This window comes from Balaenoptera ricei, chromosome 16 (genome assembly GCF_028023285.1).
Source record: "Balaenoptera ricei isolate mBalRic1 chromosome 16, mBalRic1.hap2, whole genome shotgun sequence".
In the NCBI taxonomy this organism is placed as follows: Eukaryota; Metazoa; Chordata; class Mammalia; order Artiodactyla; family Balaenopteridae; genus Balaenoptera; species Balaenoptera ricei.
The window spans coordinates 117987646-118006763 of record NC_082654.1 but is presented as its reverse complement, the minus strand read 5'-3'; the positions used below and the strand labels follow the sequence as shown (position 1 = coordinate 118006763).

Sequence of the window (19118 nt, the reverse complement as noted above, 5' to 3'; positions counted from 1 at the left end):
TCATTCTATATATAATAGCTTGCAGCTGCTAATCTCAAACTCCCACTCCATCCTTCCCCCACCCCTCCTCCCCCTGGGCAACCACAAGTCTGTTCTCTATGTCTGTGAGTCTCTTTCTATCTCATAGATAAGTTCCTTTGTATTGTATTTTAGATTCCACATATAAGTGATATCATATGGTATTTGTCTTTCTCTTTCTGACTTAACTTCACTTAGAATGATAGTCTCTAGTTCCATGCATGTTGCTGCAAATGGCATTATGTCATTCTTTTTTTATGGTCTTACTTTCTTATTCTTAATGCTAAGAGGACTGAGTCGTATTCTTCAGTGTAATTCCAATGTATAAGTCACTTATCTATTGAAAATTTTATTTTTCTGGGACAATAAGATATTATAATAGCACTTCTGACACACAAAATCAGTCTAGTCTTAAACATAAAGGATAAGAAGGAAAGGAATTATTAAGCAACTAACTAGAAAACGTTTTTAAAAGACTAGCCCAAAAACCCATTCATTCACCCACTCATTCATTCATTCACTCAGTCATTTTTAGTAAGCAACTTTCACCAACATGACACTGAGTTACCTTCTCTGTGAGATTCAAGTATCCCTTTTAAGCTAGTAACTTTGTCGTCAGAAACAGACTCATTGGAATGATGGTGCAAGCTCACAAAGACTAAAATACCAAGTAAAAAGTCCTAGGTTCCTCCAAAGAGGTTCAGATAAAATATGAGGGGAATCCTGATGGTAGAATGGTTATGTCTAGCTTTGGGAAAGTCTTCAAAGAAAAACTGTACTTTAAATGATAAAGATTTGGATCTTGGCAAAAGTAGAAAGGGAACTTCAAGGTACATGAAGTAGTGTGTGCAGAGCAGAGAAACTAGAACATGAGAGGCTTTCTCCAAGAACTGCGAAGAGTTTAATTGAGGTAGAAGAGAAGGGAATTAGGGGAGAGTCAAGTGTCGCAGCGACTGACTGGAAGACTTTGAATGCTAACCTGAGGAATTTAGACTTGGCAGAGGAATGAATGACAGTTATGAAAGATCTTTTTGAACACAGGGGTATCATGATCAGAACAGTCCATCAGGAACATGAATGACAAGCCACACCTATTTCAAAGCCAGAGAAATTAGTTCAAAATTTTAATGTTTACTTCCCCCCACACACAAAATTGGCATTAAGTCATGTCAATGCCTGCTTTTTTTTTTTTTTTAACTGAACCGTGAATCACTACGTGGCAGGTCCTTTTCCAGCTCCCCGTGGTTTAGCTAGTCGTGTCGGTCTTCGTGACTGTAGAGACTGTGGTGCTAATTAAAGATCTTACATTAACTCTAGGCACTCGTTTTCCGCTGACCTGTGACTGTCCCAGCAGCCAGGCCGGCACCGTCTGTGCAGCCAGACAGCCGTGACATCTTGTACAGCTTCCTGCTGAAAGCGCTCTCTCCTGCCAGGCTTCTGGCTATTTGCAGAGCCACGCACCTTTGAAAAGTTTCAAAGCAAATTTGCAGAAGATCCAAAGGAGTCAGCCATTTGCAATCAATGTTTAAAATACTGCAGGTAGGGGCCTCCCTGGTGGCGCAGTGGTTGAGAGTCTGCCTGCCAATGCAGGGGACACGGGTTCGAGCCCTGGTCTGGGAAGATCCCACATGCCGCGGAGCAACTAGGCCCGTGAGCCACAATTACTGAGCCTGCGCATCTGGAGCCTGTGCTCCGCGACAAGAGAGGCCACGGTAGTGAGAGGCCCGCGCACCGCGATGAGGAGTGGCCCCCGCTTGCCGCAACTAGAGAAAGCCCTCGCACAGAAACGAAGACCCAACACAGCCATAAGTAAAATAAATAAATTAAAAAAAAAAAAATACTGCAAGTAAAACTACAATTGCAAGAGCTATGCTTCAGGTAGTTCTTTGCAGTTGAGCAAGGACGATGAGGCCTTCCTTGGGGAACTCGCAGACTTTATCATTGAAATGAGGTGATAAAAGGAGCAGTGGCTAGAATGGAAAGCCCTTCACAGCTCTGACACTGCAGAAAAAAGTCACCTTTCCTGGCTGAGTCTCCAGATTCTATAAGTTTTTAATAAATAAACACCAGAGATCAGAGGTAGCAGATGCAGAATGTAGATAAAAGAAGGCGCTGAGTGACTGAAATTTTGAGCAGAGGGGCTTTGTCTTAATAACTCCTCCCAAGATATGCCTTATTTGTCCTGCAGTCAGCACTGGCCTCATTCTGAATTCAGCCCATGCAGCCTTGGATGAGTCATTTAACCTCTTTGAACCTCAGAGTCTTCATTTGCAAAAATAAGATCGTACCTTCCGTATAAGGGTAGTTGTGAGAATACAATGATCGAATGTTTTGGATTTGCTTCAAAACAATATAAGAAAGGAGAAGAGGTCAAGATATAGATGAATCAAGGTGGATCCTAAGGTGACATTTATTGATGCTGTCGACCAGGTACCTAGACGCTCATTACACTATACAGTCTACTTTAGTCTGAAATATGTTTGAAGTTTTTCATAACTAAAACTTTTTTAAAAAGATGAAGTCAGCAAAAATATATGTCTGTAAGGAGCAATGTACTTCAAAGGATTAAGGGGTTGAGATAGATTTTACTCTTAGATAGCCAAACACTTTGTTATTCAGTATGTAGGATTTTGCTTGGGGGAAGATCATTTTCAAAGATAAATGAGTTTTCAAAGATAAATAATTTTATGTCTGTGACCATAGTTTGAAAATGCCTGTACATATTGTCACCCCTTATATCATAGAGTCTACTTATGAGAAAATGAGAGAATTAAAGTTGACCTTTTAGTTCATAAAAGGCAATCACATTCAGAGAATGTGAAATTTTTTGTGTGTTGCAAGGTAGATGTGATTATTGCATTATTTCTCCTTCAGATATTTTCAGGTTTTACATTACTGGGAAGACGTTTGGCCTTCAGGGTATACTTTTAATTTATTCTCAGATTTTATTTTATTCTATTTTATTAAGAAAATGCTGTTTCCAACTTGAAAGACAGTTATATTGCTTAACTTTGCTTTAGAAGAGCAAATGTTTTAAATCAGCATAAAAGGTAGAATATTTAAACATGCTCAAAATATACAAACCAGCTCATGTCATATTTGCTATTCAAATCTCATTTTTCAAGGAATTTTAATTCTACTGAGATTTAGCTAGTAGTTTAGAAATAGGATTGTACCTTATTGATTATATATTAGGATAATTAGGCTTACTTTCAAGATCTGCTCACACAATCTAGAAAGTGATTTGAATACATTAAATCAACTTTTGATGTATTTTAAAATGTGACTATCCTTAGGGTAGGTATTAAGTGTCAACAGCAGGAATCTTCAAGTTGGGGAACACATAAGCCAGGGTGTGTGAAAACTTCTCCATATGATTTGGAACCACTTAGATAGTTTTAAGTGAATAGATTTCCACTTCCTCATCTCCCTGTTAATTCTCCTATCCCACCTATGTTTTAATACAATAGCCCATCTCGCTAGTCTGAAGGAAAGGCCTGACTCTAACCCTAAGCCACAAGGCCCCAGGGTGCAAAACCTCTGAGGGGAAGGGCAGATGGAGAGGGGGAAAAGGGAAGAGTTGAAAATACTGGTGTCCTATTAAGAACTCAGGAGTCTGGTGATTAGATAAGCAATTCTCTGCATATCAAATGCTTAGAAATCCTATTGCAGCCAACAAAAAGGAAGGACCTAATGGTCCTTATGTCTTATGATGGATCATTGGAAGAAATCTTTGATGAAAGTTTATTAAGTGATTTTTGGCATGTAATTCAGGAGTTTAGAGAATTAGCGGCACTACCAAAACAGAAGTCCAACTACTTATTTATGCAGACAAGATGTCTTAGCACTAGCATTTATAAAAACAAAAATTAGGGAAGTATTGACGCTGAACCCTGTCTCATCTTAGCAATAAATAATACTCATTAGCAGATCCATGAACTAGTTGTGAAAAAAATACATCTCATTCAGAGAGGAATTTTTAATAAATTGTTACTCTTGCTTAATAATCATAAAATATGTAATGTATTTTTCCTGTTTTGATCCATTGTGTTTGAATAATTATAATGCCAATCAGGAGATTTATTTTTGATACTTAAATAAAGCCTTATGTTCTCAGGAAATCTTTAAACCTTTCTAAAAAGTAAATTTATGTATTTTTGCAGCAGGGAAATATGATACCGTAATCAATAAAAAACACTCAAGCATAAAATTATATTACATGAAGATAAAATTATATGGGGGAAGTGGAATGGAAATAGACATGCAGGAGCAAAAAGGACCAATGTAAAATTTCTGTTACCAATTCCTATTTTAAAGATTTGTGTATTTTTTAAAATGGTGGCTATCAAATTACTTACAGTGTTTAGATTCCATTGGATAGTCGAAAGAGTAGTGGAACAGTTATATTTTTAAATGTCAGTTTTGTGTGGAATCACACACTTGGCAACTACTTAAACTTATGAAAAATTCTGCCCTCTAGTTGAAAGTATAAAATTGTTTTATGAGATACATGCGTAAATGTTTGAAGCTCGCTGGTCCACAGCACGTTGGATGCCGCGCCGAATCTTGACCGAATGCACTCATTTATAGAATTTCCCGTCAACTGTAATTGAAGATGTTGCCTTGTTTGGTAGGATGGGCTGACGCCACTGCACTGTGGAGCGAGGAGTGGCCATGAGCAGGTGGTGGAGATGCTGCTTGATAGAGCTGCCCCCATTCTCTCAAAAACCAAGGTAATTTCTCCCCAGGTGTTCGGTCATCACACTGTATTTAGCTTTGAATCCCCTGACCAGTTATTTCACCCAGCCTTTCAATCACATAGAAAATACCGTAGTTTGAATTTAGCAATTAGCGTGGCTCTGTGCACCCAATCTTTGGTGACCCTCGAGATTAAGTTTGGGTTTATGAGGCCTTCAGATGCATGCCCTCTATTACCAGGTCATTTGCGTGCGTGTTGCTTTTGTTTTTATTCTGTTTTGTTTCAGGAACACTTACTGCTTGCTTTTATTCTATGAAATTTTCATAGCTCAGGAATGATTGCTTGTTGGGGAAAAAAAGACTGCAAGATCTACAGTCTAAAGTCTGGGTGCTGGTGCACTTTCTCCAGCCCCTCAGTTTATTTCTGGAGAGTTCACAGACTATTAAAAAGGCCAAGATATCATTTAACTGAAAAAGACTGGAAACTTTGGAAAGACTATACCTTGCTTGGGCCTTTGGAAAAGTTGACATATCTGAAGGGAATACATGGTGATGGCCTAAAAAGAAATAATGTTTTACTAAGTGTCTTCTGGATTTTTAAATGGTAAAACCATTTGACAGTATATGAAAGAGAGAATATTTGTAAATAAATTTCGGGACATATAAAAACTACCTCAGAGTCATTACTGTTTTTATAAATCAAACCAGTGATTTTTTGAAGCTATGTTAAGCTTTATAAAGAGCCCTAATTTCTAAACGTTAACAAAAAAAAAACCCAAAAGAACATATTACTCCTGTTTGTACTCTGGTCGGTGTTTACTCAACAACTCTAGTGAAGATGGACAGGGTCAAGTTGGTCTGAACAATTCCATCACTCATTTGAAATGCAGGGTTTAGATTGGTGAGCTGCTGGAGATATTATCCAACAGAATTAAGCAGCCACTATTTTTCATTGCACCTGATGACATCTTGGACTTTTGAGTGCTTCTCATCTGAACCATTCTATTTGTTGTTTTTCCTTTCACATAGTCCGTATGTATCTTCTCTCCATCCCACTGCTATCTTTGAGCTACATCATCTTCCTGAACCATCGTAATCACTTCCTCGCTGGTCCCCCACTTCCTCACCTGCTCCTTTCCAATCCAGTTCCCATTTTGCAGTCAGAGTGGCCATATAAACTGTCAACCAAATCATGTCCACCTCCTGCCTAAAAAGCCTCCAAGTAATTCCCGTCGTTCTCTTTAAAATTAATTTTTATTTTTTCAGAGCAGTACAGATACAATTAAAAAGCAAATCATTGTCTCGTCATTCTTCTCCTAGTGTTCATCTCAGTCTCTGTTTGGCTTTTTTTCCTGAGAAATCTCCTTGACTTTTTTCTTTGATGCTTTTCATATGCAAGAACATCTTCTTGTCCTCTGAGAGCTTCTTTTCTTAAAGCATCCAGTTCTTGTTTTATGGATGCTATACATTCTGCTGCCTTTTGGAGAACATTCAAGGTGACATTTCTTTAAAAGTCTTTCTGCCTCTCATCTGTCCCTAACTCCTCAGATTTCCTTTTTTCTCTTTGTTGGCTTTGGCTCTCTTTTTCATGATGGGGGTTGCCCACGAATGTCTGTACCTGACCATGTCAAGCACTCACCTTTGAGTGGAAGCTCCGTGAGAGTGTGGGCAGGGCTTCTCTCAGGTGTATCAGGTGGTGGTGGGTTGGAGGGGTCCCTAACGTCAGGATAAATTGCCCTTTTCTCTGGAAGGTTCGGTTTTTTTGAGGGATGAGTCCTCTAACCTTTTGCCGAATACATTGAGTAAGAAAAAGGAAAAGGAGCTGTCATTCTCCTGGTCCTCTATGCATACCTTAATCATAACAATGATAACAACATTTACATAGTTGTTGTTACATTTACTACATACCAGGCTCTAAGCACTTTACATATATTAACCCAGTTACTCCCCACCACAACTCGATGAGGTACTGGTTCTACTATTATGCCCTTTTTATAGATGAGGAAACTGAGACCCAAAGAGAGAAAGTAACTTTCTCGAGATGTCTCAGCTAGTGGTAGACCAAGGATTTGAACCCAGGCAGTCTCACTCTAGAGATCATACTCTTAACACCTATGCTGTCCTTCCTTCTTCTGTGAACACCTGTTCTCAGTCCAGAGGCTAACCACTGCCCTCCACTCTGCCCCAGCCTCCACATCCAGAATCTCCAGAAATTTAAATTCCTGGTTTCCTGCAAGGTATGAGGGGGCAGTCATCTGGCTTTGCTGGGTTGGAAGGGCTTGGAGACCTGACCACTCCATAGGCAGCTAAACCAATCCTGCTTTTGGCCCCAAGCCTCATCTTTATCCTCCCAGGTACTATGTTTCCGTATTGTCTGCCTTTTGGGCATTTGAGAGGTAAATCCTTTGTCGTTATTTTACCCCGTGGTATACTGGAGCCTGTTGGGTACATCTCTTTCCAGTTCCATATTCAGTAACATCATGTCGATAGCTTGAAATTGGTCATAGCATAGAGGTCTTTACACCTTGGAAATTGGCAAATGCCCTATCTCAGGGCTGTTCTTCTTCAAAGAGCTATTGTGAAACATCTACCAGCACACCACGGATTATACCCCTCAACAGGCACTTAGGTGTCAGCCTTTTCCTCTCTGCTGGCTGAGGTAACACTTAAAATCTTTTCTCGTATTCCAAAGTTTATAGACATCACACATCTGTTTTTGTTTCCTTTGCCATGTTGTGTGAGTGTGTGGGTGTGCATGCCCTGTGGGTTTTACCTTTTCACTTCCGTTCATGTTTTTTAGTGGAGTTTGTGAAAGGATGGATAAACACGCATGTCACGTCTACCATGTTTATCTGGAAGTTGCCCCGCCCACTGCACTGAGAACTCCTTACCAGAATCTGACCACCTCTCTGCCTCATCTCTCCTTCTGGTCCTTACCTTCTTCTAGCCAAGCAGCCTTCTTTCACTTCCTAGAATACACCAAGTCTGTTCCCATTTCCCATTCCCTCAGAGTGACCTCTCTCAGTCTGTCCCAGAGCTCTGCAGTCTTCACACATTTCTCAACTCAAATGTCGTCTTCTCAGAGAGGCCTTCTTAGTTTCTTTACCTGTTTGCTGTCTCTTTCTTCAGTGAAATGAAAACAAGAACTTTGTCTTATTCAGTGCAGTACCCCAAGGACCTAAATCAGCACCTGGCACATAGGAGACCTTCACCAAATATTTGTTGAGTGAATAGTAAGCGAATGAAGGCATTCCAAACTTTAAGACCGTCTGTCTAACTCTTCAAGACTTTCATCTTTCTGAGCTAAGAAAAACCATCACACTGGATCCATGTTTTTAGCTTGATGACAATGCCATACATAGTATGACCCCTCTCCACGTGGCAGATGATCTTTCCTTTCTTCTGGTCCTTCCCCAGTGACCTATAAGTTACCCACTCATATGTGGTTGTTTTGTGTATCATTCGAGAATTTCCTTCTTTTATTGACACAGCCTCCCATTTCTACTCTCCAGTAAGTCATTTGTTCTCTCACATTTTGTTTCTTTGTTTACTTCGTGTTTTCCTCTAAGACTGTATCAAAACATAAAGCAGAGGAATGTTTTGGCAGGAAATAAACAAGTGCATATGCTTGTGGGTGGCAGTATCTCAAATGAGAAATGTTCCCCTCCTTTGTTGCACCTTAGTTTCTACTTTGGTTCAAAATGTTGGAGTGGAATTTTTTAGGCAGAAATATTCTGCTTGACTGGCAGTGTGTGAAGGCTTTAAATTTACATAATTATTTATGGAGCTCTTTCTATATATACAAGGCTCTCTGCTGGGCAATATGGGGAAATTATAACCCATGAGCCTCCTGCTTTCAGCAGACAAAAATAGCTGAAATACATGACATGGTGAGTGAATGATGCCATGAGAGTGGCCAAAGGAAGGCTTGCTTTTTTTCCCCCTTGAACTCTTGTTTTATGTCATTCAGATAAATGAGGGGAATTTAACTTGGCCCGGAGGATTCAGAAATACCTAGTTCATTGGTGCATATTTAGTATATCATTATTTTCAAAGTTCAGTGATGGTGATTTTTTTGGAAACTGAATTTACCATCACTTTTCCCTCCCACGTAGGTTAAACTAGGTTACAGTAATTACTAGAGCCTCTCTTGATAACTGGATTCTCTAGGAACTTCCCAGGCTCCAACACTTTGTCTCCATATTTAAAGGAAGCGTGCCTGGAAAGACTGATATCTTAATACCTTGTTTTTGCCTTCATTAGAAAACGTGTGTTGAATGCTAAATGTCACTCCAATCTTTTTAACGGTTTTAGTTACCTTTGACCCCTCTCATGCCTTCTCTCAGCTCTCTAAATGAATTTTTTACTTATCCGTATTGCATATGATGACCTGTCATTGAACCCAATTGATTTAAACTGAGGCAAGCATTAATTAGTTAATGAGTTCGTCACTGTCTTGCCTTTCCTCGCCATAGACACATGGGGGCACCAGATTGATGGAAAAGGGCAAAGTTTTCCTGTCTGCACTGATGTGAGATGAAATGTGTTGTATTCAGATCTTTTTTCTAAAAATTGATCAATATAATATTCAATATCAAGCATTAATAACACAGGAGCACAAAATAAAAACCACTCTAGTGAATACCATTCTGTTTCTGCCTTTATTTTATCCTTTTCAGTCTTTTGTTGTTATCAGTACTTTTTTAATTGAAGTACAGTTGATTTCCAATTTTCAGTCTTAAATATTAAGAATTCAAATTCACTGGAAGTGCAATCAATAGTGGACCTTAGTGCAATTCACACTATTTTTTTAAATCAGAAAAAGAAATTATCGTTGAAAATTTATTTTTGATTGATATAAGAAGTAGGAGGACTGGTTTGGAAAGTAGCTGCAGTTCAAAACAGTTGCCACAAAACCTCTTAATAAGAGAAGGTATTTCCGTGTGCAAATCTAGGGTTTTCATCTGTTCACATTCGTTCTGTGTTTTGTGTTGGGCACATTCACATTTGTAAAGGTAAAACAATAAACTCCGCTTGTCTTCTGTGTTCCAGAATGGATTGTCTCCACTGCACATGGCTACACAGGGGGATCATTTAAACTGCGTGCAACTTCTCCTCCAGCATAACGTGCCCGTGGACGACGTCACCAATGACTATCTGACTGCTCTGCACGTGGCGGCCCACTGTGGCCACTACAAGGTCGCCAAGGTTCTCTTGGACAAGAAAGCTAACCCCAACGCCAAAGCCCTGGTGAGTAGCTTAGCTCACAGGTCCAGCCTGTGTTGTCCTGCTGACCACATGCTACCCCTGCATGTAAAGGGGTTCCTTTTCAAGAGGTGAAAATGGAAGGTCTAGTTAAGTAAAGTGTACTTCTTGTCAACCTTCAAATGACCTTCTGGAAAATCTGTTAACCCTTCTATTTCCAACGTAAGCAAGACTGGTGAGGCTAAATCATTAACTTCTTTATGATCACACTCGTGATTCTCTTACGTAAATAAACCCAAAGACCGTACAAGTACAAGAGGACTGAGCTGGTCAACTTATCTTCTGGTAGGTAAAGTGATAACTGTGAATTAAAAGTTTTTTGTGAGATCTAAAAATACGAGGCAGAATGATCAGAAAGCTTCATCTTAAACATGAAAGGTCTAGGAATTTGTGAGCAGAAATCCGACGTGAGGATGTTAAACATGTAAGGTAATGAAGTATCACCTGTCATTGTTTCCTCAAGATGCGAATGAAAAATTTGGTCTAGTTTGTAGTCTTAACTCCTAGAATGACATGCTGCTTTAACCTTGAGCTTTGCTATCTAGTGTGGTTTTCACAAGGAGATGGTGTTTGTTGTCTTTAGAAAAATAAATGGTCCCAAGTTAGTAAGCTGTTTAAATTTAGTTCAGAAGAAGCACTCATGTTTAGGAAAAAAATATGTCACCAAGTGCCAGGGAAAACTTGTGCGTTTACTAGCAATTTTGCGGTAAAGGCTGTCATCTGATCAACCATTTTAAGAAGGGTCTCTGCTCCCTTGCGGCTCATATGGTCACCTCTGGCACTCTGTGGGCCCTGAGATTTGGAGTGGGCAGGAAAGGATGGGCAGAGAGGAGCCCTCCAGACCCCAGGCAGCTCCATCACCATCGTAATTCTAAATGCTTTTCCTGGAGCAGCATTTTAAGAGCTGTTGACTGGCTCAAGATATCAAACAAATCTTTGAATTCTGAGAAGGGAGGAAAAGAAATGAGCAGTCATGACTTATTTTTCCACACAAGAAAAAGAGCCTTACAACAGGGTGTGGGCTCTCATCCTCGTTTTCCTCTGACTGAAGATTTCACAACATTAGGAGGCTCTGGGGGTTGTAGACAGTCACCCCCGGATGGACTACGGCCTGGTAAATGGTCTCAAAACCTCCACAGAAGCACTCGCGGTGACTCTGACCTAAGCTTGCATGCTGGGCCCTGATAGTCTGTAGTTCTCTGTGGCGACAAAAATATGCTCCATGGTCTGTCTCACTTAGCGGGCAGTACAGTTTGGTAAGTAATTTGTTTACAAAGCAGGTTCTTTTATTAGATTAAACATTAAACCAAATGATCCAACTAATGTTGGGTTGTTTAACTTTCTGCTTCCTTGGAGTAAGCACCTACTTGAATCTTAAAACTTGGAAGAAATAAAAACATTTCAGAACAGGTCTTGAAGTTGTTTTTAAATGCAGCAGAGAAGTCACAATGGGCAGTGGTGAAGTTTTGGCCGTGAGGACACATTTTGGCCGAGGTGTTTTTAGTCTGTGTTTGAAATGAGGTAGAGGAGGGACATATTCGGAAAATAAATTCCAGAATAAAGTAGTCTAAGAAGACGCATGACCATTTTGCCTTAACTACCAGGAGATTCTGACAAAAATTTGCTTCCTGTTCGTGATTAGCAGGGCACCTTGGGTTCCTGGGAGCAGGTAGACTACCTGTGCTTCCAGAAAAGAATCTGTTTTCGGTTTAACCCCTCGTTGTTGCCGCTCATTTCCAAATCTTTACACAACGTCACTTTTGCAAAAATATTTTACCATACGCAGTGGGAGTAGATCTCAACGGAACGTAATCCAGTAGGTCTGTGTCTTTTTCCCTTGCAGAATGGCTTTACCCCTCTCCATATTGCCTGCAAGAAGAATCGAATTAAAGTAATGGAACTCCTTCTGAAACATGGTGCATCCATCCAAGCTATAACCGAGGTGAGAAGAGGAGGATTTCTGGGGTTCCCCATGTACAGCCTCAGCAGGCAGAGGCCCAGTGCCCTCCCTGACGACCAGCTAGTTTTGCTGTGTGTGGTTGTCATACTACTTTCTGAACCCTTCACCCAAGGGGCTGCCATTCCTTAGGAGAGCAGACGAGAGTGGGAGGAGAGAGCAAATACATCACCATGACGAGAAGCGTAACCCAAGCACATGTGTCGTGCTCAAGGCGGGCGGGGGGACGGGGGGTGCCATCACTCCAAGCGTAATTTACATGAAATCCATTCATGCACTGCTTCTCAAATCCTGTAATGCAGTGCTTAGGGGTGGTTTTGCCCGCCACGAGGCATTTGGCCATGTCTGGAAGTATTTCTAGTTGTCACAACTGGATGGTGCTACTGGCATCTAGTGGACAGAGGCCAGAGATGCTACTAAACATTCTACAGTGTACAGCCCAGCCTCCAACAACAAAGAATTATCTGGCTCAAAATGTCACGTGTGCCACGGTTGAGAAACCCTGCACAACATAACCTCTGCATACCGATGAAGTGAGGATTGCTCTCAGGAAAAACTCAGAATTAAAGTTAGTTAAAGTTAGTTAAAGAATGAAGTTAGTAAAAGGGTAGCTCTCGGTTTCTTTCAGACAAACTGACATAGAACTCAGAGAAGCGATTTATTGGGATCAGGGCTGAGCCTGCAACACGCAAACCAAGCCTGGCATCCGCTTCCCTAGGCTGCACTCTCTTTTGTTCACTCCATATCGCTACACCCTCCATGCGTCACGCCCCTCCCTTTCCAGGCTAGTCCTGCATGTCTTTCAGGACCAGATCTGGGGCTACCTTCTCCAGGAATCTTCCCCTAACCCTTGGCCTGGGCCAGGAGCTCCTCCTTGGGACCATCGCCACATCCTGTGCATATTTCCGTCAAAGGTCTTGTCCAGCTGGCTTACTTATGACCGAGCCACTCCCCTCCACCCCGCCCCAAAACTGCAGGCTCCACCAAGGCAGGCCAGAGTCTTACTGGTCTTAATATACCCGCAACACAGTGGATGCCATAGTAGATCATTCAGTAAAGTTTTGTTGAATGCAGCCATGAAGACTCTAGGATTTGAAGCTAACGTAAACACTAAGGTCTAGTCCAGTCATTGTTGTTTTGCCTCAGTTTCTCATCTGCAAATGAAGTATTTGCCTTGATTTCTAACACAACTTTGAAATACTAAATGATAGAAAATATTAATACCGATTCGCTGTTTTCTGAGTCTTCTGGCTTCATGGCAGGCACCCAGTTATTTTCATTATAAAATAGTAAGTTTATTCTCAGTGCGCGGCAGCCCTTTTTAAAGATCAGAGCGGGCTCTGAAATAAAAGATTTTTCACTGGCGTCTGAATAAGTGTCCAGAGATGCCAGCCTGTGATGAGACGCTTCCACTGCCAGCCCTGTACTCCCTCGGAAAGGCGGTGCAGACCATGTCCTAACAACTCCCCCTACTGATGGGAAAAGGTGCCGAATTATAACAAAATTCTCCTTCCCCCTGTTTTCCTCAGTTCCCACTATTTGAAGTCTGGGCAACCAAAATTCTACCTCTTCTGTCTTCTATCTTACTTTCATTGTATAGAATTCCTTTAACATATTTTTTGACGTTACTCAAATTTCTGTTGAAATTAGTTGTCTCCTTCTCTCTCAGCTTTTTCTAGCCATATTAAGGTTTTTTTTCCCAAATTATGATGTTCATGGCATAAGTGGGATTAAATTCTGAAAAACTGAAAATGAAATCATTTTATGCAAGAAGCACCAGTGGTTGGGGGAGGGTTGGTGTGTGAAGAGGACTTTGAAGCACACATGAAAATTAAGGTCTAGTCTAGTGACCATTGTTCTATTTGCCTTAATTATATCACCTTAATTTATAATATGCAGAAAGATAAAAATGTAAATGATTGGGACAGTTAATGCTGATCTGCTCATTTCTTAGAGGGATGGCTTTGTGTTCCCACCCTGCTCTTTCACGCGTAATATAATCAGTGATTCTGAGAGCATGGGAGTCCTTATTAAAAGGCCAGAATAGGATCTGAAATAAAAGTTGACTTTTTGCTATTGTGTATGTAATCACACAAGTGTCCCCCCTCCACACACAGACACACACAGACACACACATACACACACACACACACACACACAGTCATATGGATAAGGAAGGCTTAGTAGCAGAGGGGAAAAAACCTTCAAGGTATTTCTGTAAATATTTTTTATAGAGCTATATAAAATGTGTGAAATGAATCTTTCTTCTTTAATGGTTATGACATAGGCCTTTCATAATCACGGAACGTGCTTTAGAGAAATGATGAATATTGATACGTTTGCCTTATAGAATCTATGACGTAATGGTGATGTCTTGATGTTTTCTGATCTGATCAATAAATTGGTTATCTTAGCCTGGATGGATGGACGGCAGGTAGGCAGGCAGGCAGGCAGACAAACCCTTTTTAAAATAAGCCAACAAACTGACATTTCCCTCTTTTCCCCCAGTCGGGCCTTACCCCAATCCATGTTGCTGCCTTCATGGGGCATGTAAATATCGTGTCACAACTAACGCATCATGGAGCCTCACCAAATACCACCAACGTGGTAAGTATCCTTTGAACAAAGTAGGTCTAATTGTGAGCATTTATGAAACTGGAAACGGTTGCTCTCAATCTACTTATTTTTGTTATAGGTAAATTAATTCCCATTTAACTTGAGTACTTAAAAGGACAGAATTTTGAAAATACCTGTGGTTTCCTTTATTTCAAAGGCAAGATCCATTCGATCACTAGCTGGTCACAAATTGCTAAGACTTAGGGACTGTGTATATTACTACTGAATATTATGCTTTAAAAAAGAAAGTTTTGTGGACGGGGAGAGTTTTTTTTTCAACAGAAGCATGTTGCATGCACGATGGACCTAGAGATTATCATACTAAGCAAAGTAAGTCAGAAAGAGAAAGAAAAATGCTGTATGACATCACTTATATGTGGAATCTAAAATGTGACACAAATGAACTTATCTACAAAACAGAAACAGACTCACAGACATAGAGAACAGATTTGTGGTTGCCAAGGGGGAGGGGGTTGGGGGAGGAATGGATTGGGAGTTTGGGATAAGCAAATGCAAATTATTATATATAGGATGGATAAACAACAAGGCCTTACTGTATAGCACAGGGAACTATATTCAATATCCTGTGATAAACCGTAATGGAAAAGAATATGAAAATGAATATATATATGTATAACTGAGTCACTTTGCTATATAGCAGAAATTAACACAACATTGTAAATCAACTATACTTGAATAAAATTTTTTTAAAAAATAAGTGTTGCATGTTGAGAAGGTGGTTCCAACACTCTCCTTATTGTGATTTCAAGTAACTTCAAAGTAATTTCTCTTCAGCGTGCTCGACAATGTTATAGCAAACCCATGGAACTCAGTTCATTATTGGATGTTGTTGTTTTCCCACACTAAGCATTGCTCTGCAGAACCACGAGACTCACTTCATAGTAAATGTCAGAGGAGTAACTTATCACCCTCGATCTGCATGTGGCCTTTGACATTGTTTTACAGAATTTTAAGTTTAGCAGCATAACAATCTTAGCACCCCAGACCACAAGCATAAGAACACTAGTTGGGCTCATGAGCACCAAAGAAGTAAAAATAAAACGAGGAACATTCTGGCACAGAAAGGGCAAACCATACGGTCCTGCGTCCTCACCCTGAGGGTAGGCCCCCAAAAGGCTCTATGTCTTCCAGCAGCTTGAGTCAGACCAGCTCTCAGCTGAAATGCAGTCTTCCCTGGTCCCAACGCCAGGAGAGAAGGTTTTCCTTTACGAAGGAAACACTGGGTAACATGGTCACCTACATCCTCAGCACCTTTCCAGGAAACACAGCAACAAGTTTCGTGTGAACTGTATCTCTGCATATCCTTCCATGGAGGTGGATGCCCTATAAAGCAAAGCAATATCTATAAAAAGTAATTTAAAGGTGGGCATCGGGACTTCCCTGGTGGCGCAGTGGTTAAGAATCCACCTGCTAATGCAGGGGACATGGGTTCGAGCCCTGGTCCGGGAAGATCCCACATGCCACGGAGCAACTAAGCTCGTGCGCCACAACTACTGAGCCTGCGCTCTAGAGCCCGCGAGCCACAACTACTGAAGCCCACGTGCCACAACTACTGAAGCCCGTGCACCTAGAGACCATGCTCTGCAACAAGGCAAGCCACCGCAATGAGAAGCCCGCGCACCACAACGAAGAGTAGCCCCTGCTCACCACAACTAGAGGAAGCCCACGTGCAGCAACGAAGACCCAATGTAGCCATAAATAAATAAATATATATAATTTTAAAAATAATAATAATAATTAAAAAAAGGTGGGCATCACTTGCGTGGGGAGAATATATTTGATTTTTATTACTTTTTACATTTCGATCCATATGTGTTTTCTATGTTGTTTTCCTTTTTCTTTTATTATTAAATAAACGAAGAGATCATCTGAATTAAAGTCCATTTGGTGAAAAGCAGCAGAGGCGGGGGAAATCCAGTGGCAAAGAAAATAACCCCTTGGGATAATGCCCAAAAGGATAATGACCTGTTGAGATAAAGCAGGAAATGCAAACCAAGGGCAAGCCAAGTCTGGCCCTTGGGTGTGTTTTGTGTTGCCTGTGCAGCATTTTTGGTCTTCTTTTGTTTTGAACTCTCATTTTTTGACCAACATTCAAGAAATATACACAAATATCCAGACTGCCACTGTTTTTGAAAAATAGGAAGGTATGGCATGATACAGGTGGCATCCCAAAGCGTTACTGAAGTAGCTTGCTGACGCCAGCTAGCAGCGCCTCCCTTGGCCAGGATAAGGCATGGCCTGTCTCCAGGCGCACTCCGCATCTGCCCTCTTCACTCACCTACCCTCCTGCTTGGCCCCATAGCATTTGCCTTTGAACCCCCAGTGAGGCTACGTTGTAGATTATTGATCATGCTTCTGATCTTGCCGTGCTCTCTGGGCTTACACTGATGTCTTCCATCATGGACCAGGTTCCTGGGAAATTCTTGTGTATTTCATTTCCTATCTTTCCTATTTTCAATAAGGAAGTGCTTGGAACTACTTTTTATTTAAAAAAAAAAAAAAACCCTCCATCATCAACTTTATGCAAAGAAAATAGGCCAGGCTTCTTTAGAGCTGCCGTTAAGTTACCTTGGCTCCTGTTCCCCAGAGAGGAGAAACAGCACTGCACATGGCAGCTCGGTCCGGCCAGGCCGAAGTCGTGCGGTATCTGGTGCAAGACGGCGCTCAGGTAGAAGCTAAAGCTAAGGTATGTGCCGAGCGTGGAAGTGTTTGCTGCCGAGAGAAGAAATGATTTTAATAAAACCTTTAAACATAGGCATGCTTTCTTCCAGGATCACTCTTTTAAAGTAATGAACCACCACCAGTGACAAAAGTCTCTACCCAAGGGATATTGAAAACATCCCTTCCCTGCATGTGTATCTACTCAATTATTTAACAAAATGAAATAGAACAAGAACTTTGTGCCCGAAAGAACTTTGTGTCCTTGGCACATTGCTCGTCCCTAATGGCTTAGGAAACAAACCTAGAATTGGCCCAGAGTTGTTTGCACTCTATGGAGAAGGGCTCATGCACAAAGCTTCTAAAACAAGCACAGTTTGGAAGCATAATTGAGTTCTTTTGGTTGACCTAGATGTCAGCTGTCAGAGCCACAAAAGGAAAAAGGGAGTTTGAACTTTTTCTCTGCAAGTTGTGAAACCATAAACCCTGAGACTTGGTCAGAGTTGTTCATGGGACATAGAATATAGAAGAGCATCAGGGACGAGCTTGTTTGTTTGTTTGTTTTTGGCCGCACCTCGCGGCATGTGGGATCTTAGTTCCCAGACCAGGGGTCGAACCCACGCCCCCTGCATTGGAAGGTGGAGCCTTAACCACTGGACAGCTGGGGAAGTCCAGGGGCTGAGTTGGAATGCGTCATTCTCTGCCTGGCATTTACCCTCCAGAAGAAACTCACTATCTGTCACTATCTTGATGGTAGTTGGTCTGGTTATCAAAATGGCAGTTTAAAATTTCTTGTTTGTTTATGTATTGATGTTTAGCTTTTTTTTAATGATTTTTTTTCAGTGCATGAATAAACTATAATTTATTTACCAATTTTTTTTTTAAATGGCAGTTTAGGTCAAGAATCGTAAATAGATATGTAAATACCTCAACCATTTAATTTTAGCCCTTCCATATACAAATGTACATTTATTTGTCATTTAATTACATACTTTGTAGTTTCTAGTTTAGGGTTAAATGGAGAGAAAACTGAGGCATTTGCAAAGCAGTTTGAGTACAGGATATTTTTCAACTTTTATAATTTTCCACCAGTCTATTCAGCTCTCCTACCCATATGTAGTTTGACCATAGTTGGTTTTTATCAACTTCTACCAAGGCTCTCCAAGGCTTTTAACTTAGTGTTCTTAAAGCCTTTCCTTTCGTACTCATATTTTACCTGTTAACATATTATGTAATTATATAATTAGCGTAAATATAGTACAAACTAGAAAAGTACTAGTATAAACATACTAGTGTGGGAACAAACACAACTAGGTCTTTGTAAACATAAAATCCACAGGTGGGTACAAAGGTAGTGGTAACATTCTAGCCAGCAGACTATAAACCTTGAGTGTCTGGTGTGTCGTGGTGCCAGCTGGTAGATTTTACAGAGGACCTAGAAACAAAGCTCAGCAAACTTTTTCTGTAAAGGGCCTGATCATAAATATTTTAGGCTTCACAGGATGCAGTCTTTGTCCACAGTCTCTCAACTCTGTTGTTACACAGTGAAAACAGCAATAGAGAGTGCATAATTTAATACATCAGCAAATGGACATGACTGTGTTCCAATAAAACTTTATTTACAAACACAGGTGGCAGCTGGATTTGGCCCCTAGATTTTACTGTTCTGACCCCTGATCTAGAGGATATCGGTTAATCAGTTAAGTAGATTGGTTAAGAGAGGCTGTACTCTACCATTACAAGAAACCTCACATTTTTGAGTGTTGTTACATATGAAGCATTTCGTCTAGGAAATGGTTTCACCCACAAGCTGAAATTGACCATAAGATGTATAGTTATCTCATTAAAGAGATAGTATGTATCATTGTTAAGAGCCTGACTTCCA

General features: G+C 40.7%; 1 protein-coding gene across 23 annotated transcripts in view; it reads left to right on the top strand.

The window, feature by feature from the left end:
* The window catches only part of ANK3 (ankyrin 3), a 687375-nt gene that overhangs the window by 509887 nt on the left and 158370 nt on the right, over nt 1-19118 (top strand). For all 23 annotated transcript variants that reach the window (XM_059900926.1, XM_059900918.1, XM_059900920.1 and 20 more), the window contains 5 exons: nt 4653-4751; nt 9769-9966; nt 11825-11923; nt 14447-14545; nt 17163-17261. In XM_059900926.1, the coding sequence (XP_059756909.1) occupies nt 4653-4751; nt 9769-9966; nt 11825-11923; nt 14447-14545; nt 17163-17261 (594 nt within the window). The remainder of the gene's footprint in view (nt 1-4652; nt 4752-9768; nt 9967-11824; nt 11924-14446; nt 14546-17162; nt 17262-19118) is intronic.